The sequence below is a fragment of the Nelumbo lutea genome, chromosome 7, assembly GCF_056320005.1.
Source record: "Nelumbo lutea isolate HS-2025 chromosome 7, American lotus-T2T, whole genome shotgun sequence".
In the NCBI taxonomy this organism is placed as follows: Eukaryota; Viridiplantae; Streptophyta; class Magnoliopsida; order Proteales; family Nelumbonaceae; genus Nelumbo; species Nelumbo lutea.
This window is the reverse complement of record NC_142690.1, coordinates 48,250,340-48,277,796: the sequence shown is the minus strand read 5'-3', so window position 1 is coordinate 48,277,796 and position 27,457 is coordinate 48,250,340. Positions and strand designations below refer to the sequence as shown.

At 35.1% G+C, this 27,457-nt stretch overlaps 1 protein-coding gene across 3 annotated transcripts; it reads right to left on the bottom strand.

Moving 5' to 3' along the window:
• Positions 1 to 5,015: 5,015 nt before the first annotated feature.
• On the bottom strand, positions 5,016 to 17,940 carry LOC148846292 (interactor of constitutive active ROPs protein). 3 transcript variants are annotated; one of them, XM_088954710.1, is made up of 11 exons: positions 17,749 to 17,940; positions 17,307 to 17,618; positions 17,153 to 17,221; positions 15,647 to 15,700; positions 15,463 to 15,526; positions 15,245 to 15,319; positions 14,905 to 15,162; positions 10,579 to 10,624; positions 10,417 to 10,495; positions 10,187 to 10,312; positions 5,016 to 5,488 (listed from the first exon to the last, which is right to left on the bottom strand). In XM_088954710.1, exons 2-10 carry the CDS (start codon positions 17,598 to 17,600, stop codon positions 10,220 to 10,222), a joined length of 1,032 nt encoding a protein of 343 aa, XP_088810836.1. In that variant the 5' UTR covers positions 17,601 to 17,618; positions 17,749 to 17,940; the 3' UTR covers positions 5,016 to 5,488; positions 10,187 to 10,219. The 3 variants fall into 3 exon arrangements, with proteins under 3 accessions (XP_088810836.1, XP_088810837.1, XP_088810838.1); XM_088954711.1 differs by having other exon boundaries at positions 17,763 to 17,796; XM_088954712.1 differs by lacking the exon at positions 10,187 to 10,312 and having other exon boundaries at positions 17,749 to 17,868.
• Positions 17,941 to 27,457: the final 9,517 nt, after the last annotated feature.

The window sequence follows — 27,457 nt, the reverse complement described above, 5'->3', positions numbered from 1 at the left end:
AAAAGGAAAAGATTTGGAACTGTTAATTTTTTGTCAATGTTTGGTTGATAAAGAAATTTAAATAACACTTGAAGGGCATTTGTGTCTTTTTCAAATGCCACTTAATGGCTGGTTAATAGCTAGTTAAAGGCAGGTACTGGGTTGTCATGTTTTGAAAGTTTGGGTACAAAATTGTTGTATTTTAAAGTTCGAGGACCAAAGTGACACTTGGCCCAAAGTACAGGGTACTATTCGGGAGTTTTCCCAATTAAATAATTTGATATTTTAGCATAGTGGAATGAACATGAAAAAGATTATCCAATTCTTAACACCATGGCATGTGATCTACTAACCCCTCTATTATCCACAGTTCCATGAGAGTCTTGTTTTAATGCAAGTACTAAGGTATTGGACAACAAAAGAAGTTGCATGAATGACAAAAGCCTAGAGATGTATATATGCTTGAATGATTGGCTGAATGCTAAAGATACACTACAAAACCAAGGAGGACATGACAATCCTGATGCCTCATTAAAAGTAGATGATGTAGATTAAGGTCAAGGAGATGGAGGTGGAATTTGAAGAAAATAATGCAGTCAATTTTTTTTTTTTTTTTGTATACTCAATAATTGTATAGAATTTTTTAAATTGTTGTAAATTTTGTCTTTCAACTTTATGTAAAAGTTGTTACAATTTTGTTAGTTTTTCAACACCATTGTAAATTTTTATTTTAAATTTTATTGTATTGTTTTTATATTTTTTTCCAATTCCAATATTCGATTTGTATTTTTTAATTGACTTTTTTTATACATTTGTATTCATTAGATTCAAATGAAATAAAAATTCTAAATTTTCTTTCCAATTTGGTGTCTATTTTGTATTTTGTTAAGCATTTTTTTGTTAAAGTTTTATTTTTTCTAAAGTTAGTATCATCTTTAGACAATACTTAGCAAAAAAATAAAAAATAAAATAACAATAAACAAAAATAAAGGACTGGCTCGACCTGCAGCCCATTCTGGCACAGGCCTGCAACCCGGCCCAACCCAACACAAACCCGCTTGGGATTATGCTGCGAGCCATGCTGGGCCTAACCTTTAAAGGGTCCCGGGCCAGGCAGGCATGACCTACTTAGGCCTGCATGCCGACACAACACAGCCCACTAAGGCACGGGCAACCCATAAAATTGTGTCGTGCCAACAGGGCACAGCCCACTTTACACTAAAGAGTTTTGGGACACAAATTTCATTTTTCAATTTTTTTAAAAGAAACTCATAAACTACTGCCTAGGCCAAATGGTTTTCTATTTGAACCATCCGGGTCAGCGGCTTTGTGACCAAATCAATGGTTTTCAATAAAATAGTAGGCTGGCCCTTAAATAGGCCCGAGGACATGCCAGTTTTTGGATTGGCTGGTCCTACCACTTCACTCAACAACATTTTAAAATCTTAAAATTAACTATGCATATAAGTATTAACCTTCTATAATTATAAGAATAGTGTAAGGCTACCTACTATATATAAGTATTGACCATTGTTCAAAGAACCAGACTAAACATAGAACCCAAAAAGGGAAAAGTTCATCGGTTGAAGATGCAACCAAGGTCAAATCAGAGATTGAACGGTGATGACATGACATATATGTACATAATATACTATGAGTCATATAAATATTATATTTTATAAATTATATTATATTTGAATATGGTGGATGGATGACATATTCCTTAATTTTAAAACAGTAATATAAATAAAAAAATTGATTAATCGTAATTGAGCAATACATATAAATAGAATTTATGGGTTCAAGTTTTACCATGTGTTTTAAAATTTCAATTTTATAGTGACCTAAACAGTTTCATTAAACTGAGACCAATTCTTCGATTAAACCAACTAGTAGATATTATTCTAATCTTTGGTATAGCAGACTTAGTTGATGTACAATGGTTAAGCGTATGGATCAAACTATCAAAGAGGGCATAATGGTAACACTGGTTGTGAAAGAGATCATCTAATATGAAATGTATTTGGATAGTCCACTGATAAGGGCATCCAAGCAGATTTCATCATGGAATTTCATAGTTGAGAAGGTGAGATCTAAGTTAAAGGGATGGAAATCAATACTTTCTCATGCGGGAAGGTTGACCTTAATTAAATCAACTCTAGTGGCCATCCCATTATATCACATGGCTGCATCTGCATTAGCAATGTCAACTTATAAGGAATTAGAAGCTATTTGTAGGGACGTTTCGTGGGGGAGAACCCAGGAGAGGAAACCAATCTATCTTAAAGCTAGGGACTTAATTTCTTACGGCCCTTGGAGAGTGGTGGTTTAGGGCTAAGAAAGCCACTGTTGATGAATAGAGCTCTGATAATGAAAGTTGCCTGCAGATTCTTAGAAGCGGTAAATGCCATCAAGGTCTCTTTATTACAGAAAAAATATTTGAAAAGGGCTGGCTCATTTTGGCGGTATAAAAGCAAGACTAGTGATTCACCACTATGGCAATGCTTGTTGAGCTGTAGATCAGATCTATTAAAGGAATGTAAATGGTTAATTGGGAATGGATGAAGAGTTCATATCTTTGATGACCCCTGGCTTTTTTATTAGGGATGAGTATGGGTCATTTTGGTTCAGCACGGTTCCATGGAAGAACCTGGAACCGATCCTATGAAGGTCTGTTCTAGGGTCTATCCATGGAAACTGTTCTTTCTGTATTCCCCCCACAAAAAAATAAAATAAAAAATGAAACATGTCTTTTAAAATCTTAATTTTTCAATAATGATAATATATAGGCTTATATTACATTTATTGATTAAATTGAGTCATTTAATATATAAATTATCCAAATATATTAATATATAGTTTAAAATTTGTCATTAATTTAAATTTTGTAAGGATTCTCTTTTATATTATTTATTATACACATTGAAATATTAAAATGAAAACAAATGGTTAAATCACTATTTAAGTAACTCAATTGTAAAGTGTGACCATAGCTTTTATAACCATGAGTGCTTGGCTTCGAGTCATCACATTCTTAAAAATATTTTGGGGTTTATTTCAAACCAAGTTTGGTTCCAAGATTGGTTCCACTTCCACCAAGGTCAATCAAGGTCGGTTCATCAGACCGGTTTGGGTAGGGTAAAACCCCTAGACTCTAGAATCAAGGTTCAAAGTATCGATACGTATTGGCCAATATGTTTCGTGCCGATGGCTTCCCGATACCCCCCTCCAAGGGTTGTATCAGGTCAGCCACTAGTTCAGAGGGTAACCGGGCCATAAACTGACCCCTCTAAACAGGTTACAAAAAAAATAAGTAAAACCTAAAAGGAAAGTACCGATTACTGACATATCAGCCTGTATCAATACTTTAAACCTTGCTTGGAACTAACCTTGGTGGGGGTCAATTCCAAGAATTTGGAACCAAACCCTACCCTATAACAGATTGGGTAGGGTTGGTTCCATTGGGCTCTGGGTATAACTTACCCATTTGCTCACCCCTATTTTTGATAATCCATGAGGGAAACCACCTCACTAGGACATGGGTTGTATGAAGACAGTTATGCTCATTGACCACATTGCTGACGGAATGTTTCTCTGTTGCATCGTCTGTTTGATAGTGTTACTGTTAAAGCTATTAGTGAAGCGAAGTTACCCACTAATTGCTTCTCTAATGAAAACAGACTAGTATGGAAGGCTACCCCAAATGGAAATTTCTTTATAATTCGGGACACAAAATGCTGACACAAGATGGTGCTGAAAATTTGATGGCAGGTTGGGTTTGCAATGATCTCAGTTGGAAGTCCTTCTGGAAGATGAACTTGCTCATACCACGTATAAGATGCTAAATGTTCATCTGGCGATGCAAACATCGTGCTCTACCAATTAATGCAGAACTACCGAAAAGATCAAAGTTCATTGAACCTTTTTGTAGACTTTGTGATGATAATCATTTGGAAACCATTGATCATCTTTTCTTTCAAAGCAAGACCTTGACACCAATCTGGTTTGGTTGCCCTATGGGTATTAATTGGAACCAGAAAGCGGCCATGGCCTTTCCTACTGGTTAGAAGAATGGCTGAAAGTTAATACTGAGTATAGGAAGGACCTGCCTATTGCTAGAAGCAGTGGTGATGTGGTTTATTTGGAAGATGAGAAGTGGTGATTGAAAATATAGCTTTCTCCCATCGACGTGTTATCCTCCATTCATGCACATTTACAAGACCTAGAAAAAACAAAGGCAGGCAGCCTTGATTTCCTCCTTACAGAAAAGAGTGCAGATTAATAATAGTAGTCCATCGACTAAGACATCAGCCCATTCTGTAAAAGATTAACACTTATGGAGCTTGGACTGGCACAATGGCTGCTATTGGAATTATCATCCGGGATGATGCTAGGAATTTTTTGATGGGTCGAGTACAAAAAGCAATATGTGGTTCTGCTGCTGAATTTGAAGCTCTAGGCCTCTATCTTGGAAGAACTAAAATTGGCTATGAACCTATCGATGGATCTTGTGCGAGTGATGTGAAATCAGTGATCCATCTCTTCTGATCTGAAACCACCTGGCGGATCCATAATACTATTCTTGACTGTCGATCTCTCTGGTCACAGTTTTGATTGTGTTAAATCATACATCTCAAGTCCGTAACAGAGCAGCCCATAAGCTTGCTCAATTTTGCATTAGACAGCTCTTGAAAGTCGTATCCACTGAAACATCATCCATTGCAATCAAGATTCAAAGTATCAATACGAATTAGCCCATATTCGAGTGCTCCCCGATACAACATTACAGAGGATGTATCAGGGTTCTGACCGATTTAGGGGTGGAGCTTAAATCGGCCCCCCTGAACCGGTTTAAAAAAAAAGTTAAAAAAATACTGATATTGCCCGATACACTCCTACCGACATATGGGGCATATCAATATTTTAAACCTTGATTGCAATATTTGAGTTTTGACCTTGTCTACACCTACGTGCAAATTTGGTGGAATGTGAGGCCAGTGTATAGTCAAACAGCTAGGTACCAGATTGCAGCTTAGTTTAAAGAGGATGACCCAATCCGAGTGATGCCTGCCTTTATATAATATACCCTCCAATTCTGCCAAAGTGCCAAGGGACTGAAATCCCTAACATCAACAAGCAATGCACAAGGGAAAACAAGATAAAGGTAAAAAAAAAAAAAATCTCTCGAGGGTAGGTGAATTCATGACAAGTTGTCTATATGAAAACAAATTAATAGGGCATTGAGGACATAAGAAACCAGCCATTTATTTACAACAAAGCATACACCCCAAACAAGTGGAGTCATCAAACCAACCATGTTCTTGCTCTCTAATCAACTAAATGACTCAATATTAGTGTAACGCCCCATCCTCACCTCTGTCCGTACACAATGGCAGCGAGCCCAAACACTTGAGGAACATCATGGCAGCAGTTAAATCTTCATTGCATGTTCACAAGCTGTGGCATCCAAGTAACGATAAGTGTTCCTTTAACGCATTTGCTGGAGAACCTGCAAGATGAAAACAGAAAATTGATTATTGCTTCTACAATAGTAACAATGGGTGGGACGATCAAGTGATTAACAAAGAGACATTATTTTAATATTACAATGGTGGAGAGATCAGCTAATTCCATATCTGATTACTTAGCCAAACAAGGGGTAAATAGGGGGCAGCTACTAGGCACATTTGTGATTTATTTCTTTAGTTGTGATTTGCTTTCCCAGTTTCTTTATTCTGCTGTTTAGAAGAGGTCACACAGCTCACTTCTCGATAGTCTACCTGTAATGCTTGGTTCCCTTGATATTTAATAAACTCAGTTTTATGATGCAGTATAGTTATTTTTGCCCTCTTGTCAATAGTGAAAGGAGCGGTTCATTTTCTGCCAAGATAACTTCACTAGGTGCATAGCTCATATTACCAAGATAACTTTATTCCTATGATCAGCCCTTGTTCACCAAATGTTTTGCTAAAACCTTGGATCAGATGTAACATAAACCGATTTGGGAATTTTGGATCAGATAATTTGACTCCATATCATATTTTTAAAAATGAAAAATTGCTAAAACCTACCCTGAAGTTTTTGACCATTGCTTAAACCTCCCCTGAAGTTTAGTAATTGCAATCACCTCTCCTAAACTTTTTGAAACAGTTGCAAGTAGACCCCCCTCCGTTACAATCTTCTAACAAGAGGCATAAAAATTTCAAAAATACCCATGCAGTTTTACTTCTGGACAAAATGCTTATTTTCCAATTTCTTTTCTTCATACAATTGCTGCACCAAGCCCTTCTAAACTCCTCTTTTCCAAAATTGATTTATCTTCAAAATTTGCTCTTCATATCAACCACTCAAAGGTAAAACTGCAACTTTAAACTCTTTTTGTATCATAATTTTGTATTGTTTTTACTGTAGAAACCAACTTCAGGGTATTTTGGACAATTTCATGCCTCTTGTTAAAAGATTTTAACAAAGGGGGTCTACTTGCAATTGTGTCAGAAAGTTCAGGGGAGGTGATTGCAATTACCAAACTTCAGGAGAGGTTTCAGCATTTCACCCTTTTAAAATAAATAAATAAATTTAAAAAATTAATTAATTTTTAACTTATATATAATAAGTAAAATATAAATACGAAATAAAAATTATATATTAAACCAATATATGTATATATTATAAAATAATTGTACTTCGATTAAAATCAGATCAACTATCAGACTTTTGGAACCCGTTGATAACCCATGTTTTGAACCAATGTTTTAAAACATGGTTTGATGTGAGGCATTCCACTACTTGGAGGCATGAGGCAGATTCGTCTTGTTTTTTTATGAAAACCAGCCTAGTCTATCTTCATGTAGCCGGCTGGAACAAGACTACATGAGAACCCTAGTAGGCCTTACACCTAGATCTGATACCAAGAAGGCCGATGTTGATCACCTTCGGCTTGTACTCAGGTTAAGTTTTCTGCAAGAATACAAAGAAAGAAAGGGAAAAACAGAAGAGATAAGAAAAGATGAGAAGACGAGAGAAGAATGGAAAAAAGGGAGTACTTGTCTCTAATCTGCCGCTTAGATTTGATATTTATAGGTTTCTATCATAAATTAAATTACAAAGACAACTATACCCCTACTGACTAAGACACTACTTAACAGAATATAATAGTAACTAATGTGGGCCTAACTAACAGGCCCATCACAAGGCCCAAACAGATAAAATAAAGAAAACAACTACTATACTGTTTCTCTAGATAAAGTATTTTAGGGGTCCAAAAAAATTTATCAAAAGCTAACTAAGACACTACTTAACAGAATATAACAGTAACTAATGTGGGCCTAACTAACAGGCCCATGACAAGGCCCAAACAGATAAAATAAAGAAATAACTACTATACCGTTTCTCTACATAAGGTATTTTAGGGGCCCAAAAAAATATCAAAAGCTAACTTTGTGCTTTTCAAATTTACTTTGTACTTTTTGAAAGTATAAAGCACGTGAAACAAACACTAAGTCGTGCCTTTCATACTTAACACTTTTGAAGTGTAACCAGTGCGAAAAGTATGAAAGTACATTGAAAATGTCTTTCCAAACAGGCTGAATCTCTAGCCCTACTTCAAGGTCTAAGGATGGCTGAGCAGATAGGAACAACAGACTTAGAAACTGAAGGAGACTCACTATTGGTCATCTCTTGGGTCAAAAACATCACGTCAGTACCTTGGAAGCTCAAGTTTATCTTCAGAGAAATTGACACACTTGCAAGGAAGTTCAACTCTCAGTTTGGTTGGGTCAAAAGGGATGCAAATGGGATGGCGGATACCCTAGCAAAACAAGGGGCAAATAGATCTTCATTGTATTGGGCAGAATTGTAATTGATTGCTGAATATTGCAGTTTATTCCTCTGCAATCTTTATCTATTGTATCTTAATTTCTCTGTTATTAATGAAAGATTTTTGCTGATCAAAAAAAATGTCCTTACAAACAGAACCGAAGTGTAACCAGCATGATTGTCAAGGCAATAAGGCACTCAAGGAGGGCCACCTCGCTTAATTGCCAAGATATTTTTTACAAAGTGCTCTTGGATACTTTTATATTATTAACTTTTTGACATTATAATAATAATTAGACAGACATTATTAAACTAAATTATTCAGTTTGTCATTTAAAATTCTAGTTTCGTTTTATTATTTTCCTCATTTGTTAGGAAAATGGGGAACTAATAAGCAAGAAAGAACTTAAAATTTTATCCAATCAACACATATTGATTATTATTTTCTTTTTTTCTTTCATCCATTCGTTTCTTCTTTTCCTAGGACAAAAATAAAGGTTCAGCCCCTCTATTTTATATTTTCTGCACCCCCGTCTAGCCTCACCTTGGCACCTTGAAAACTTTGGTAACTAGATAACTAGACCATACTGTTTATAAACAAACTACTCCTTCAACACTTCCCCCAAGTCAAGCACTTATGTTAGTCATGCCCAGCTTGCCATGAACATTATTTAGTTTCACCATTGGAACTACATTAGTAACAAGGCACCCCCCCCCAACTTTAGTAGGGGCATTTTTGTAAATCTCCATTTATTTCCAGCAACAATATAAGAAATTGGGGGGGCTCATTACAAGCAGCACAATATACTCCTCACTCATTTTCCTTATTTATCCTATTCTTCCCAATTTGCTATTCTCTTCTTTTAACACAAGATTCTTATTCTTTAAATAATCATTGCCGACTTATTCAATAGGATGGTATTAGAGGAAGAACAAAACTTTGATAATGATGGTGGTATGCATCATCATTCTTCTCAATATAAAACATTTTTATTAAAAATGAAGAAAAATAAGATCCTCCCTCCTCTTCTTCCTCCTCCCCCTCCTTCCACCTCATCCCCCTCCTCTTAAGGAGGTTAATTCCCCCTTGTTTTCGGGAGGCTTATGCCTCTTATGTTCTGAACTACGGCCTCATGCATCCAGATAGCGGAATGCCCTGCATCATGCCTCGGCATTTTAAAACATTGCTTCCTCCCACAGTTTAAATGTCCCAAATTTCCCTAATATTTACATAACATATTTCCATTTCCACGGGTAATAACACAATTTTACCAGAATCAACATACTCCCCAATGAATACTACCAACACTATATGGAATACGAGAGATATTGAGATAGTTTCCATGACATAAATATTCCCCAATGAACACTACCAGCACTATATAGAGTACAAGAGATAGTATTATAGCATAAGTTTGTGATAATATTGTAGATATGTGGAGTAACAATGTTATTGCCAACCAAACTTGCATGGTTACCACTTTGAGCTCAACCCACATTTGCTACGGCAGTGTCATAGCCCTGTGCTGAAACAAGTAAATCAAAGCCTTTGATTTGCTGTCAATGGCCCCACTTTGAATTAGATGAAGTGACTTCTTGGCGGGGCCACAGCAGTAGATCAAGTCCATGATTTTCTGTTTTAGCCCTGTGCTACGACAATGTCATAGCCAATGTTTTAAAACACCGAGGCGTGACGCGAGGCGTTCCACTACCTAGAGGCGTGACACGTAGTTCAGAATGCAAGAGGCACAAGCCTCCTTAAGAGGGGGGTTAGGAGGAGGATGAAGAGGAAGGGGGGATCTCATTTTTTTCTTTATTTTTAATAAAAAAAATTATATTAAGAATAAAGATGCATAACATTAGTTCAAAGGGGGGACGAAGGGGCAAGGGGCAAACCAATTTCTTTCCCCTTATCTTTTATTCCCTTCCCTTTCATTTCCGTTTTTCTTTTTTTTCTTCTCTTTCTTTTTATTTCCCTTCCTTTTCTTTTCCTTTCCTTTTTTTTCTTTTTTCTTTTTTTTTCCGACTTTTTATATCAGATGTGCATGAGGCGCATGAGGCGTACACCTCGGAGGTGTCAGCGCCTCTGGCATACGCCTTAGGGCATTTTGGGAGCGCCTCGCCTGGAGGCACGCCTCCAGGTGTACGCCTCCCACACCTTTTAAAACACTGGTCAAAGCAAAAATGACCTCCTTTGAGCTAGTTTAATAATCATTTCAAGCATGATGTTAAATATTAGTTTTCTTTGTGTAATAGCTTATTTTGTTGATCTATTACAACCATTTACATTTTCTGTGAGTTTAAATTTTGTTTTAACACATTCTATCATGAAGCTCTAAATCTGATTTTAAGAGAACATAATCTTTTGAGGAAGCAGATCAGAAATACCTACCTCATGAAACTTCTCAGAAAAATGTGTGTATATCTAATGAGGGTTACGATTGAGCAGTCCTTGAAATGATAAGTAAAGATCCTTATTATCTGAACCAAATATCTCTTCTGCTTTCCTTAAGGTTTCCTGAAAAGAATAGAATATTGATTTCCTAGTGTGGCTAATCCAACAGTAGGAACTCAACTACGAAAAAAGATAATAACAAGCTTATGGAATCAAGAACTGGTTACCTCCCGAGATTGCTTTTGAGCATTTAGTTCCTTGATGTTCGCTAGGAATGCACTGAACTGTTCGTATGACAGACGATTCCTGAATGACAGAACCAGAAGAAACTTCTTACCAATCAAATTCAATGAGTGGATTAAAATCAAAGCTAGAAGTCTGGAACTAACCTGGCTTGTCGAAAGAATTCTTTTCCATCAATCCGTGGTGTCCTTGCTAAAATGCACACAAGACAAAAATTAGTTAACAAATGAAATCATGAAACCAAATCCCACTAAATTCGATTTACACAGAAAACAAGCTACAATAAATAAGTGCACCATACAAGAAATTGGTGCAGCTTCTCAATAAGTGCAATCAGGCAAGTTGGGAGCATGGCTGTATCAACAGCCCATTATGAGAAATTCACAATAACAAGGGAAATTGGTGCAGGCTTCAAGTGGATATGAAAATCAGCTAATGGTCTGGCTGATACCTTAGCCAAACAAGAAAGTTTGTTCTTGGCAGTTCTGTAAATCAAATTACTTGGGTTCAACACCTATTTTAGGGGTTGACAATTGTATCTTAATTTTGTAGTAATGAAGTTACTATTTCCAATCAAAAAATAAATAAATAAGCGCATCATGAACAACAGTGGTACCTGATCTATATGCATACAACTTTTTTATCAGCAACAAAACAATTATTAAAACTAATAAAAGGTTACAACAAGAAGCTGTTAAATCTGAACTCCCTTTATATCAAAAGAACCCCATCATCCCATTACAATTGAGCCCAATACAAGTGATTTCTATGCACTCCTTGCTTTAGTAATCCATCAACCAATCCATTAACAGACCTTACACATCTAATTTGAATGTCCGTAGCTCTTGACAACATCTTGAACCACCTGAGATCATTCATGTATTGTCAAATAACCCCTTCTCCTTTCTTCAGCCACCCAATTATTATTTTTGAATCCCCTTCCACAATCAATCTTGCGATTCCCATTTCTCTGGATTTTTGTACCTCAAAACAGCAGTCATTAACTCTGCCCTAACTGAATCACTTTGTCAAATTGGCCCCAAAAACAATATACATATATTTGCCCCAGTCCATATAATTTTTTTAAGCCATGGCTCCCAAAGAGGTTTTAAATGTTAAACTATCAATACCTTTGGTGCATAGTTGTCAAGCACCTGTGCCTTTATCCACAGACATCCTCTTCTCCTTGCTTATATGAGGGAGAAAACACATGGAAGGGATCTTGTTAGATGTGTTGTTATAAGGTTTGCCGCATCATTTTTACTTTGCAAAGACTGTTCACTTTCAAAAAGCCATTGCGTTATTTATTTGTTAGTGATGTGTGAACTAAAAGTAAATGGGCAAACAAACCAAAGGGTTTAAAAGTCTCAAGTACTATTCTTTCTGTTACATTTTAGAAAAATGTAACAATTGCCCTTTATTGTAGAGATCTTATGGTTGGTTGTTGGTGATGAAAAACCTACAATAGGGTACTACTTTGCAATGGAACGGGCAAGAGAAAAGATAAAAGCAAATTTTGGTGGGAAAGAAAGAGAAAATAAGCCCATTTTTGAAATTTTTGACAGGTCCAGGTGTTGGAATAATATGATGCAACATCTTTTGCACCCTGCTGGTTTCTTCCTCAATCCAGCCCTATTTTATAAAACTAAAACTAAAAGTTAAGCATAAATTAGGAAGTTTGAGTTAGGCTTTATAGATTGTATTGAAAGGATGGTGAGTAACATTGAAATTCAAAATAAGAACTCCCATCAAATGGAAGAATATAAGCATGCACGTGGCGCATTTTCTAAGGAAATGGCAATTAGACAACGGGAAACAAAACAACCAAATAATATCTACCTCTAGAATGTTGTGGTTAGTTCATTCATTTTTTTGTATTTTTATCTTTGAATTTGTATTCTCTAATTTAATTTTGTTCTATATTTGTAGTTTGTACTTTGTAGTTGATCGGTGGCATACTTGTGGACATTGCACACCAAACCTTAGGCGTATTGCATTACACATATTAGCTCTTACATGAAAATCTTATGCCTGTGAGCGTAAATGGAGCACCTTTGAGCATGTAAATAATTTTACTTTTAATTGATTTATGATTATAAAAGTTAAAATATTTTATTTCTATAATCTTCTTATTTTTGTTTGTTATGAATCTAGATTCATACCAAGAATAGGAACAGAGTCGATCAAAAGAGGCTTAACGATCTCGTCTTTGTTCAATATAATCAACGTCTTCGTGAGAGGTTCATGACAAGATGTGCAAATCCATGACAATTTAATCCCATTTGCTTCAATGATGTTGATGAGAGTAGTGAATGGTTGACTGGAAGAGGCCCATTAAATGAGTTAGTTCATCAAGGTGGTAATCTCACATAGAATGAAGTGGATGAAGCATTAGGAGCAACTGAAGTTGTTGAGGGATTAAATAGGCCGAGAAGAAGCATATATACAGTTTATACACGTGCAAGTAGAAGCAGAGGTAGAGGTGGTTGTGGAAGAAGCGATGGTAGTGGGCAAGACAAAGGAAAAAGTGTTGTGCAAGAAGAGGAAGATGAATCCTCAATGTGAGATAAAAACATTGAGGATAATGAAGATGAACATAAAGTCGTAGAACTTGATGAGGAAGAAGATGAAGGTGATGAGGATGATGATGATGGTGTTGATTGTGCTATTGATGATGTTGGTGGATTTAGTGGAGGGATTGTAGGTTCTTATTACCTAGACACTCAAATTAGTTAGATATTTTTCTTTATTGATCATCTATAAACCATTGTTTTAAAAGTGTAAGGTGCAAAAAAATGCAAGGGCCGACTTGCACTTGAGGCACGAGGCGTACACCTTTTTAAGCAAGGAGGAAATTTAAAAAAAATGTCAAATTTTTCATAATATGCCAAATTTAAAAAAAAAATAAAAATTCAAAAAACATTAAGCATAATGTCAATAAAAAATACAAACTTAAATTTTAGAATAAATGTTTTAAAAAACCTATTATCTAAAATTAAAATACATAAACATAACATGTAAAGCATATTCAAATGAAAATTTAAAAATAAAAGCAAATATATAAATCATTTTCAAGCATGTAAAACCCACAATCCCTATTTTTCCTTAATTGCATTGCTTCAAGTAGCAAATGTGATGTAAAACATATTGCACTCTTGATTCTATGAGTCGCCCTTGTACCACACCCCTCGAAGCAAGCCTAAGCAAGTCTATGTTAGGGTCTGAAATTCTTATTTCTCACATAAAAAATAATGATTGTATAGCTTTCATTGCCTTTTAAGAAGATATTTTATAACTTTCATTCCCCCTATTTGCTAATGTTGTTCATTCATTCATTGCAATAAAATATATTCTAAAAAGGCAAAGTTATAAAATAATTATTTTTTATGTGAGAAATAAGAATTTTAGACCTTAACATAGAATTGGTCGGGCTTGCCTCGAGGGGCATGGTCAAGGGTCCAGGGGCAGAGCCCTTGACCCAACCGTTAGACTCAAAAAAAAAAAAGCAAAAAGCGCAATATTTTAAAAAAGCACACACGTACCAAGTGTGTGCCTTTTGAAAGGGGTGCACCTAGGTCCTGGGCGAGGCACATACCCCAAAATGCACCTTGCCTGTACGCCTAGGTGCGCCTTTTAAATCACTGCCATAAAATTCATGTTTTGTTATCCTTTTGTGGAGAATTGGATAAGTGCAATAGTTTTTTATTATAGTTTTATTCATTGCTTGATTTGGCTCCTACTTCCTATATATTTCCTTTTAAATGCCTATTGCCTATAATAGATAAATTTCAGTCAAGGTATGTGTTTGATTTGATTCCTAACTGAATCCTTTTATTTTTTGTTCATTTATTGTAAATTTAAAATGCTTTTTGTTTAATTTATTATTTCTTTATGAATCTAAAAAAATAGTATTTATTAGTTTAGCTTTTTGGTGTAATTGGTTTGGACTCCTTTTTATTGAAAACAATATATTTAAATGTTGAACATGAAGTCATGAAATCATGCTAATTTGATAATATTTTATGTTTTTAGCTTTTTATATGAAACTTATACTCATTTAAATGAATTATGGTGTTAATAGTTAGTGTACATGCTTGCTAGTTTTTTTTTTTTTTTGATAGAAAAGTACACGCTTGCTAGTTAGCACACAAAACCAATAAAATAGCTTAGAAAAGCATAGGAAAAGTAAAAACTCAAGAAAACTACCATTTTAAAATTTCACTGCTTAGGCACCCGGGCGCCCTATGGTCACCTAGGCTCGCCTAGGCACCTTGAAAACTATGCTTTGGTGCCAAAATAACTTCCCTACTTTAAATGGAATTAGATATGTGGACACCACTATGGTGATACACAGTGATGCCATCTTTTCCTGAATTCTCCTTCAGGAGCAAAAAGTTGAAAATGTGCCATGATCTATTACAAAATTCTATAATTTTATATGTAATGACTAATATTAATTAATTGTAACAAACCTGGCAATGGCCGGCCACGAGGTGGAGAGTTAGCTGCAGATGACTGCTGACTCGGTGGATACCAAGGTGATGCTGCAGTCCTCCCCTCATACAGAGATTTTGTGGGAGACGTGACACCAGAGGCCCCTTTCGGAGATCCAGCAGCAGAGTACCCCCTAGGGGAGCCACTTGTGGAAACAATTGAGGGAGTTCCAGTTGGAGTAAAGCGTGGGGTGATGTAGGGAGTCATTGAGAATCTCTGGCCAACATTCCTTGAGGCTGTAAACCAGTAATCAGGTTAGACAACATCAAAAAATAACCAAATTTTTCACACAAGATTTTCAACAAAAAAAAGACCCACCATCTTCATTTTGGTTCACCATTTCCATGGAACCACTGCCAACATGTGGTGCTGTATACCCATTTGTCACCTCTTCTGAGGCACCATACATATTAAAACAAGGATGCATTTAATGAGATAACCAGAAATTCTCCCAATGAAGGAAATGAAAATGATAATTAGCCATCATCATACAAATAACAATTATTTAAGAATCATGTCATGTAAGTTGAAAGTACCCTTTGCAGAACAGACTTTGGCAACTGATTGGTCACATGTTCCTATATCAACAGTTTCAGTTTGCTGCATGAGCCCAAAAAAAATTTAAAACATAGACATGTAGAAGACATCTTAGTCATTCATGGTAAGCAAGCACATAGACAGGAACTCACAATCAAAAGCATGACAGGTTAGGAATCTTACAGATGAATTATCATCACTGAGTGACTGCATCAGTTGCCTCTTGAATGTCTCCAACTGTCACAGAAACTAGGATTTAGTTCCGTGCCAAAGCAAAAAGATCAAAGAATTGAAGATGTCTTTGCATGTACAATTGCATCTGCTCAATATCATGTTAACCTAAAAAAATACATTAAAAGTAGACCCAGTGTTTTAAAAGTGCAACGTGCAAAAAAAGCACAAAGGGCATTTTGCACCCAAGGCACAAAGTGAGGCACAACCTTTTGGAAGAAAGGTAAAAAATACTTAAAAAAATTGAAAACAATGCAAGTGACCATCCAACTCTTATATTACAGGCTTTACAGCATAGTGATTAATTTTGTTTTCCAATTCAACATTTCATGTTGCTTTTTTCCACTGTTATTGCCATCCTACCTGCCTTTATTGCTGTTTTTTCCTCTTTGCTTTTACTAATTGTTAGTTGTTACCATTTTGTTCCCCTTTCTTTTTGGTGAATACTATTGCTTAAGTGCAGCTAAGAAAATCCTAATGAACTCAAAAAGAACTAAAATCTCCAAATCATCTGTATAGCTTTCAAGCTTTCAAATGTTTACCTATCCTGATAAAAGAAACACCTTCAATTCCCAACTCCTAATCAAGATGCCATCATGATTAGCCTTTGGTTATATTATTCCATTCACATCATTATTAGCATCAATATTTGTCTTCCATAGTAATACATTCTTATATAGTTAGTGGTCACCTAAAATTGCATCATTAACACTCCTAATGGTATTATGATGTCTGTAGAATTCTATTTTTTATTCATATTTGTGGAACTATACAGCAGAAATTGGTTCAAACGTGTATTCAATTCCATTTAATTCATTTGCCACACTGAATTATGCACCAGTGGTAAAATGAGAGGATGCACAATAACCTTATTAGTAGATTACCATGATGGATAGTGCATTACAAAATATATGATATGCTGGTATAAAGTATTTGATAGTCCCAAAGGCAACATGCTGTTTCTGAAACTCTAACCAGCATATATTGTTCATGACCTCCACACAGAAGAAATCAGTCCAAACTCTTATTCAATTGCTTTTCACTGTATGCAGCATAGAATTATAACCATCATATGCACCAGATGCAGAAATAGGGGATGCCAAAGAAAAACATTACCATATTTTTTATCAATATAAATCATATTGACATGACAGACGGTACTTAACAAGAGTCAAGAGTTGTGATATATAGGCATAAACTATTTAAAAGCGTAAACATAAAGGATGATGCATATGGAATGTGTGAGGTTTGTAGTAGCCCTTTCAAACAGCTCCTACTGAGAAGTAGCATAGATGCACATAGAAATACAGATACAGTGTCAAATAAAAATATTACTGAATTAAGATAAACGCCCTAACCTATGCAGGACCAAATAAGAACCACGGGTAGGAAATACTAATAAGAAATACAAGTTGAAGAAAACGAAAAATGAAAAGAAAAGAACAAAAATAAACCCACCTTTGCCAAATCCCGGGTCAGTTTCTTTGAAGTCATAATCAGAGATTCTCGCTCCTTCAACAGCTTCATCTTCAAACACAAACAGAAAACAATCAGCCAACGCATCTTCTCAAAAAGTTCAATTCCATAAAAAATATATATATTCATTTATTACATTTTCGTCGAGAGAAACCCTCAACCGTGCATCCGTTTCCTGAAGCACCTGTTGAAGCTGCGATACCTTCTCCTCCAACTCAAATACCAACCGGTCCTTTTCCGATATCTTCTGCCGCAACCGCCCCGTCTCGGATTCAAGCTTCGACACCCGAGACGCAATCGCCATGGACGTGATCTTTCGCGCCAAATCGAGCTGGTCATATGGATCCGTTGGAATAACAGACAATATCTCATCGGGCAAATGGAAATCCGTCCCGCCCCCACTGCTGTAATTGCCACTGCCCTGCGTCATCTCCCTCGCTTTCAAACCCTAAATCCCCAAATCCCACAAACAGAAACCGAAAAAAAAAAAACCTTATTAAAAAAAGGAAAAAAGAAAACTAACTGTCAGAAAAAGTCCATGGAAGAGAACCAGAATCAAAGAGTTGCAGAGAAATTACTCGGCAGAACTCACGACTTTAGACGAAACTACAACGGGCGCTCTCTCCCTCTCTCTCTCTTTCTCTCTCTCTTAATTTATTTTATTGAATTGATGGCAATAGAGGACAAAAAATGTGTTCACGGCCGCGACTCGTGTTCCCCGGTTTGAAAATTTTGAACGTGTTTCCCTCCAAAGCCCAGGTCCATTTCCAAACGAACGACGGAACGAGCACAAGACTAAGGCCGCTGGTATGTGGGCCATATCTGGGTGGTTTAATTGAAATTGTCCGTTCTAGAGAAGGCGACAAGGCCCAAGCTTCAGCCCATATAACAACGATGGCGTTTTGGTACTACTACTGAGTACTGATGTGATTGTTGTGGATGCGTTTCAACATCAAACGTGAATGAATGCAATGTTTTTGGTCTTTTTTTCTCCCAGGGGCCATACCCCCCCCCCCAACCCAATTTCATTCCTGTTGGTGAGATGTATTATTATATCATTTTAATTTTGTCAAATTTAAATAATAACAATAATAGGTATTGAGGATTGAACACTAAATCACTTGATCCCATGTCAAGGATCCATTCAAAATAAAAGCTCAAGTTGTTATGTGAGGCCCCTAATTCTCTAGCAGTCGATAAATTGTTATTATGTTAGTATATATGCTTTTGTTGTTCAATATTTTTTTTCATAAGGAAAAATATATTTAAAATAAAAGTATGTTCAATAAATCTACATTTCAAGCAAACTTAAATAGCATCAGCTTTGATTTAGAAATCATCAATTTGACAATTTTTTAATCACCCCCCAAAATTTGGCAACACAACTAGGTGATACCAAACATCACCAAAAATGAACCCATTAGCAATAATTGGAGACTGGTTGTTTACAACATAATTTATTGTATCTTTGCATATTATAATGATATAAGGGCCAACGTAAAAGAGTGGTTGGGGAAATTTTCCCATGACAAATAATTATTGAGTTAAGTAGGTAGAGCTGTAAATCAGGTTTTGCCGTTCGTGGTATGGCATGATTAGATACCACATGGGTTGGGCTTGGTACTACCCATTACTGTAGCATGCAAGCCATATTGGGCATGGCAAGAATGTATAGGCCATGTCGGGTTTGAGTTTTCGGGCCCACAAGCCGGCATGGCATGCCACGACAATGTGGGTCATGTTGGCATAGGCTCGTGGTCTGCCTTCCAATGGTTAGTTTATGTATTTTGGGGGTTACATAAATATCCCCCAATAGCTATAAATAGCTAGTTTATGTATTTTGTTTTGGAGAGAGAAAATGACAATAATACCCCCAATTTTGGGGGCTACATAAATATCCCCAATAGCTATAAATAGCTAATTTATGTATTTTGTTCTGGAGAGAGAAAAATGACAATAATACCCCCGACTACTATATAACAACTTGTTTAGAGGCATTTGGATCAAATGTAATTAGCTTTATAATGACCAAAATACCCCTCTCAACAATTAAATAACAACTAGTTTTCCAATGTATTTTGGGCAATTGAATTAATTCCAATTTTTATAAATACCCTTATTCTCCACCATTCTCATCATACTAATTCTAATACTCTCTTATACACACTCTCATACTCTCTCTACTATCTAATTTTCAACTTACCAAGTTTCGACGAGAAGAAGGATTGCTCAAGTATCCCAAATTAGCAATTTGGGAAGTTTGAAGGTTTCAACAATTGAAATCAAGTTGAGATTCTAAATCAGCAAATTATGTAAGTTGCGATTAAATTAATTTTTATTTTTTAAAGTTTTTAAAAAATGGTCAGCTCAAAACCAATTTCCCAACATGTGTCAACTTTGATGATGTTCAGCCATAGTATGATAGTGTCATCACTGATATGGATGCTATTGATGTTGTTGAAAATTTCACCCCTAGTACTACTACTAAGGGAAAGAAAAAAAGAAGGGCAACAAGTTGACTAGCTTAATTTGAAAAACTATTTAGCATAGAAGAGGTTGAGGAGAAGGGGAAAACAGTCATTTGTTGTAAATGTACAAGTGACTTTAGTTATAGTAGCAAGGCAGTCCTGGCCATTTGGGCAAACATATTTATGAGAAAAATAAAGAAGAATAAGGTAAACAATCATCACAAGCACAAATTGATGCATGGGTTTTTGGTAAATTTGAATATTCTCAAGATAACATGTGATAAGAATTAGCAAACTATATTGTACATTCTGAACAACCATATTTATTAGTTGAAGACACTAAGCTTGAAAGATTTTTACGACATTCTATAAATCCCCACTTAAAAAAAAAAGTTTATAAAATTACTATTATATCATATGCTTTAATTTTTTTATTCATATAAACAAAATTTAATTTATACTTTATCAACAATTAATTCTAAAGTTTTAATTACTTTTGATATTTGGGATTCTAAATATAAGTTATATTCATGTTACTAAACATTTTATTGATAAAAATTGGCTTTTACAAAACATAATTTTAAGTTTTAATAGGCTTGAATGACCACATACTTGCCAAATGATTGCTACAAGTATTTTAAATACTTTACATAATTATGAAATTAAAAATAAACTTATTTCTATTAGTTTTTATAATGCTAGTAATAATGATTCAACGATAAATATTTTATGTTCTCAATTAAAACCATGTTCAAATGGTAAATTCTCAATTTTATGTATTCAAGATGCTTTATATATATATACTATATATTATATATAAAAGTGTAAATGCAATGTGAAACTTTTTTTGGACTAAAATTACCCCTCTACTTCTTTGTTGAAAAAGGGTATAAAAGAGATTTTATTACAACTTTAATGCCAGTTTTAACACCTACTAAAATTCCCATAATGGTGTATTTAATCCATCTCTAATGGTAAGGTTGAAAATGTAACTTCAATTATTACTTCCCACATCATTTAATCCCCTCCATTAAGTCTTATATTTAAATTTATTGAGGGTAAAAAATCAATTTTTGATATAAATATGATTTTCATAGGTTTTCCATTTCATTAATATTTATAGCATACTAATTTTTAATATTATTCTTTTTAATTCTAAATTGGAATGATTGAACGGAAACATATGGTATAGGTCTATATTAGTTGTTAAAGTGCGATACACGTTAATACTTGCATGTATCGTACCAATACTCATGACTAGACGTGTATTGTGTTAGTCGTAGCCAAGGATCAAAAAATTGATATTGGGTATCACATCAGACAACTCGGATATGGATATGAATATAAATATGCTTTGGAAATGCATGGATACTAATGAAAAGAAAATATGGAAAATACTTGGATACAATAGGGAAACACATACAAGTTCTATAAATACATTAATAACACTATATTTAATGTAAAAATAGCCACATAAATGTATAAATGCATATGAAATTTATATTTTTAACGATATATGATGAGAGTCGATTTTCTCTTTCAATTATATTCTGTTACATGGCGATAGAAACACTTTATAGCACCTCGGTGGCACATTGGAAGACCCCACTTGAATGCACCTTAACAAAGCAGCTTATGAAGCCTGACCGAACTCTAACCTCGCTTAAGGACACCTTAGCAGATCGACCTACTATTCTAGAGCATACATTCAATTTGACTAGTCGTGCTCCTGAACTACTTGCTTAACTTGGGTAGCCCGCAACTTGAGGAACCTCTCCAACCTACATGGAATGCTCTCTCTCTCTCTCTCTCTCTCCCCTATTCATATTGGATAGTTGACTCGAGATGCTCGTGGACATAGTGCCTACCTAGTAGTGATAAGTTTGCTAACCCTCACCTCATGGGGGAGCGGATAAGGACACCTATGGTGCCGTGCGGACATATCCCAGAAGTAACATAGACATACATCAGCAGCCCGAACGTGTCGGACACATCTCAACCGAGCCTCAAGGTCTATATAAGGGTAAGGCTTCACCCTTAGAAGGTACACTTACAAATATGCACACTTGCTCTCTGATTCCTACTTACACACTTTTTTATCACCTTAGAGAGCTCAACATCGACTTGAGCATTGGAGTTCCTTGCCCAAGACATCCACCTAGGCCCTCTAACACTGTTTTCTTGTAGATAAGCTATCATAGGTGGCAATCGAGCTCCATATCATCTCCAATAGGGATTGTGAACTTCTAACCATTATTAATTGGCGTCGTCTATGGAAATTCCTGTACACAAAGGCCATTCTCTTTTTCACCACATGGGGGTAACAAGAGAGCAGTTTAAGGATATGGTACAACTGGTTTGGAGTATGGACATTTAGCTTAAAGCCCAAGAGGAGTGAGAAGCAGCTGGACAATAGTTGCCTCTAGAGTAGCCTAATACCCTAGTAGGGTGCAACTCCTGATACAAAACTAGAAGAACTGACCACCTGCGCCTTTGGAAATTCCTCTAGGTCCACTAGTGCCTAGGAACAACAACAACAATAACCTTTCTCGGGCTCACATGTCAGAGTAGTGGGACAACACTTATGTGCTTGAGGAAGGGAGTAGGGTGGACTCTTCTTACATGACAAATAACTCATGCTCCATGGAAGCCTCACAGCGAGATAACTACGAAAGGCATCCTCGACGAGCTCCCACGAAAAGCTGACTGGGACCCTGAGAAGACCATTATGCCAGCTTGTCTAGGAACCAACAAGCTAGTCAGTCCAATACCTCGGGTATCCCCAAGGTAAGCAGGGTATCCCCTCTCTCGCCTGAGACAGCAACCAAAGGACTTTAAGATGCCAACCTTGGAGACCTATGATGGGACCTCTGACCCATTAGACCATTTAGAGAGTTTCTAGGCTCTCATGCAAGCACGTACCTGGCCTTATTGACCATGCTCCAACAAAAAGCTTGATTGTTGTATATTGGACTTGCACCAGGCTCCATAAAAGACTTGGGAGTAGTTCTCAAATATATTCATGGACCACTTCACAACAAGTCGACGATATCGGAAGACCCCTACTAGTCTAATGCACATCCAACAACGACTTGAGGAGACCCTCCGGGAGTACATCCGGAGGTTTAACTTGGAGGCACTTCAAGTTTGTGACATCGACCCAAAAGTAGCAGTAGAAAAAAGCCTCCCATGGGGTTATATACAACCACTTCTAGTTCTCCCTGGTGAAGAAACTACCCCATGATAGGATCGAGTTCTTCGATTGGGCTAAAAAGTACAAGAACGCCAAAGAGGCCATCCATGCACGAAGATACCAGGGGAGAGGAAAAAGAGGAAGGACTGGGATGAGGATCGTGGAAGAGTGAACGACAAGTAAAGTTGGAATGGGGGGAGCTCGTCCAAACAATCTTAGAATACACGCAAAAGGAACCACACATACACTCTACTCAACACTAAATGGGGTGAGATCCTAATGCAAATCAAGCACTAGGACATCCCGAAGTGGCCCCTTTGCATGAAAGGCAACCTAGCAAAGAGAAATTATGAACAATGTTGCAAGCTCCACCGAACTGTTGCCTAGCAAAGAGAAATTAGGAACAATATTGCAAGCTCCACCGAACTGTTTCCCATGAAACTAGGTACTACATGGAGTTAAAGAATGAGACCAAGGAGCTCATCCAACATGGGTACCTCAAAAAGTTCTTTAAGAATGACCAACTTTCCAAGTAGTCGAAAGATTGAGAGAAGGAAACTGAGGAAGAAGCACTCATTAGAATGATCGCATTCATCCTTGGAGGATTGGTGATAGCTGGGTGTAGCAACGTAACCCAAAGAGAAGTAGTCTAGGAGCTAGAGACTGACCCTGACACCTAACCTTTCAAAAAGCTAAAACAAGATGAGACGATGTTCGTAGAAGAAGACCTAAAGAATGTTCACCTACCTCGTGATGATGCCTTGGACATAAAGATTTGATTCTGAACTATGAGGTAAGATGGATTCTCATTGATAGCTAGAGTTTGGATAGCATTCTCTTTTTTTTTTTTTGAAGCATTTGAATAGATGAAACTCGATTAGAAGTAACTTGCCCCAACCGATGACCATTAGTAGGTTTTAGTGGGGATGTTGTTTGCTGGATAGTGAAGATCAACTTGTTTGTAATAGTGGGGACCATGCCAATAAGGATTACAATTATGGCTTAATTTCTCATCACTATGGAACTTTCAACTTACAACATCATCTTGGACCACCCACTTTTGCACGCCCTCTAAGCTGTCATATTGACCAACCACCTCATTATGAAGTTCCCAACCAAGCAAGAAATTGGGGTCATTTGGGAGGATCAAACTCGAATCAAGGAAATTCTATGTAACGACATTGAAGAGAAAAGGGATGCGATCCCTAAAAGTTGGCCTCAACCTACTTGAGAAGATTGGCGATAACCGATGATAGCCTATGGGGCAAGTTATCTCGGGGCCTCTATTTGAGATTGATCCTAAGGAGAAGGTATAGATTAGGTCACTTATTCATGACCCTCTTCGAGTTGAATTTATATGAGAAGTAAAGTACTCAGATTGGATTGTCAATGTGGTACTTGTCAAGGAGAATCAAAAGTAAAGAATTTCTATCGATTACACTAACCTAAACAAAAGCCTACCCCAAGGATAACTTCTTGATCCCATGGATAGATAAACTAGTAGATTCTACATCGATATTTGAGCTAATGAGCTTCATGGACACCATTTTAGGTTATAATCAAATTTTGATGGACCCAGGGGACCAAGAGAAGACCTCCTTCATTACTGAAATTGGTATATATTGTAATCGAATCATGCCCTTTGATCTTAAGAATTTTGGAGTGACCTACTAGCACCTTATAAACACTATTTTTAAAGATTTAATTGGAAAAACATTGAAGTTTATGATAATAAAATGGTAGATAAGAATAGGACTTCTAATTCACATAAAAATAACCTGACCAAAGTAATCGAGGTATTACGAAAATACCAACAGAAGCTCAACCCAAACAAGTGTATTTGGCATCATGTTGGGGAAGTCCTCAATTAGATAGTAACATCAAAGCCAATCCTGAGATGATCTATCCAAGCTATATTGGATATGTAACTGTCGAGTTCAATTAAGGAAGTCTAAAGATTCACCGGTCAAGTTGTGACACTTGGCTGCTTCATATGCTTGTCCTTTTCTCAAGCCATCAAGAAGGCAAAGGACTTCCAATGGATTGAAGAGTACCAATATGCATTCGATGACTAAAAGAGTACCTCAACTTGCCTACGCTATTGATAAGGCTTTAGCCTAGAGATGATTTCTATCTATACTTATTAGTCAGAGACGAAGTCATTAACTCGATAATGGTCTAGACAGTGGAGAAGCTATCAACTATGTAAGTAGGGGTCTTACATGAAACTAAAATCAGGTACCTAAACATCATAAAGCTCACATTCACTTTGATTATCTTATCTTGAAAGTTGTGACCATAATTTTAGGCCCATATATCATCATATTCACCGGCTTGCCACTGCACCAGATCCTACAAAAACTTAAGGTATTAGGAAGGCTCATTAAACAGGAAGTTGAACTCAATGTGCTTAACATCCTATTTGAGTTGCGACCTACTATAAAGGCGCATGTCTTAGTTAACTTCATTATTGAATGCACCATTAGCTTGGTGACCTACTATCAAGGCACATCTTAACTTAGCCTGGAGGTCTATATTAGGATGAGCTTGCACCCTCAGAAGGTACACTTAGACACATACATACACTCATTCTTCAATTCCTACTCGCACGCTTTTTCATCACCTTGGAGAGCTCGACACCTATTGGCTTAAGCTAGGCTCCTTGCTCAGGACATCCACCCAGGCCCTCTAACACTGCTTTCTTGCTAATAAGCTATAATAGGTGGCAACTGAGCTCTATATCATCTCTCCAATAAGGACCATGAACTTATGACCATCACCAATCTATATATATATATATATATATATATATATATATATATACACATGATTTGCATGTGAGAATTCTAAATGATGATAATGATAGTAATAGAGTATCCTTTTTTTTTTATAAATTATGTATTTTTTTTATATTTTTAGTTTTTATTATTAATCAAAAGCATATTGCAAAATTCAAAACATAAAAACCTCATCCCAATATGTGATAATGCGATCGAGCTGTGAAGTTTTAAGTATCATTGGCAAGCCTACATTCTTGGACAACCTAGTCTTTTTGTAATGTCTTATCTTTTTTTGTTTATTTATAAGAAAATGTAAGATTTAAATAGAGGGAATTGAATTAGGTGAAAAGTATTAGTTCAATTTGCAAGTTAAACATATTTAATATGGACTAAATTCAAAAATGAGTATTTTAATCAAAATAAAGTTCCAAAATCTTATTCATATTTTAATAATAGTGTAAATATAGAATTATAGATGTGTAAAAATAATTTTGATATGTCACACTTTTTGTTTAATATGATAAATATATGATATTATACATGTGCTTGAATGTTTCTTGCAAAATTTATGTATTTTTCATTTTTGTTTTTTAAATTTTATTAACTTTTATTATTTATTTATGACATTAAATGTTAATACATTTGATCCAAAAGTTAAACTATTTATCTTTCCCAAACAATAAAATAATGTCAATTTTGGTTAGTTCTAAAGTATGTATTTTATTTTCATTATCAATAAATATAATTGTTGTTTATTATACTTCTTTTTTAATTTGATTAATAAAAATGTCATAAATATGCCTAAATTTTTCTACATTTTTATAATTTTTTATGTTTATTTCTGTTTTAAAAATTTTATTACCTAACTATGACTTCATACGTTGATGATTTGATTTAGATGGTTGAATTGATTAATCATCTCTTGGATAAAGAATGATTTTTTTTAGTAAGTTTTAAAATATAAGAGTTTATATTGTTAAAAATATTGACATAGATCTAATTACTAGCATTTATTAGTTAAGAATAACTAAAATATAGGATTTAATAAGAGAAAATGAGATTTAATTCTATAAACTTAATGAGAGAGGATTACATGAGGTAGAAAGTAATAATTGAATTTGCATTTTCAACCCTTACAATTAGAGATTGACTAAATACACAAATATGGGCATTTTATTAGCCATTAAAGCTTTTAAAGAAATAACTTTTATACCCTTTATCAAACAAAAAAATAGAGGGTAATTTTAGTCCAAAAAAACTTTCACTTTGCATCCACACTTTTATAATATATATGAATAAATATATTACAATTAATATATCAAGATGGATATTATACAATTATAATAATAATTAATCAATCAAGAATCCAAGACACAAAGCATATGCAACTATTGTATTTTAAATATTATATCAATTATATTATATTTTACTTTTTTTACTTTTTAATATTAACAAAAAAGTCAACTAAATATTAATAATTTATAAAAATATATAATCTTAACTTAAAATATACAAAATCTGCTAAAATTTCTATCAAAATGTAAATTCATAATTTTTAATTAATAAAATAATTATTCCATTATTAATACTTATATATATATATATATATATATATATATATATTTTTGAAATAAAAAGTCATTTTTTGATATAAATGTAGATTTGTGATTATGATAAATTCAATTTAATATTATATACTTGAATATTTTATAAACAATATTTTTATCTTTTAGAAAAAATTATATTTTTGTTTAATATAAAATAATAATTAACAATTTATAAAATATATAAAAACTTAAGATACTTTTTATATTCAAATTTATAAATTTTAAGTACTACAATAATT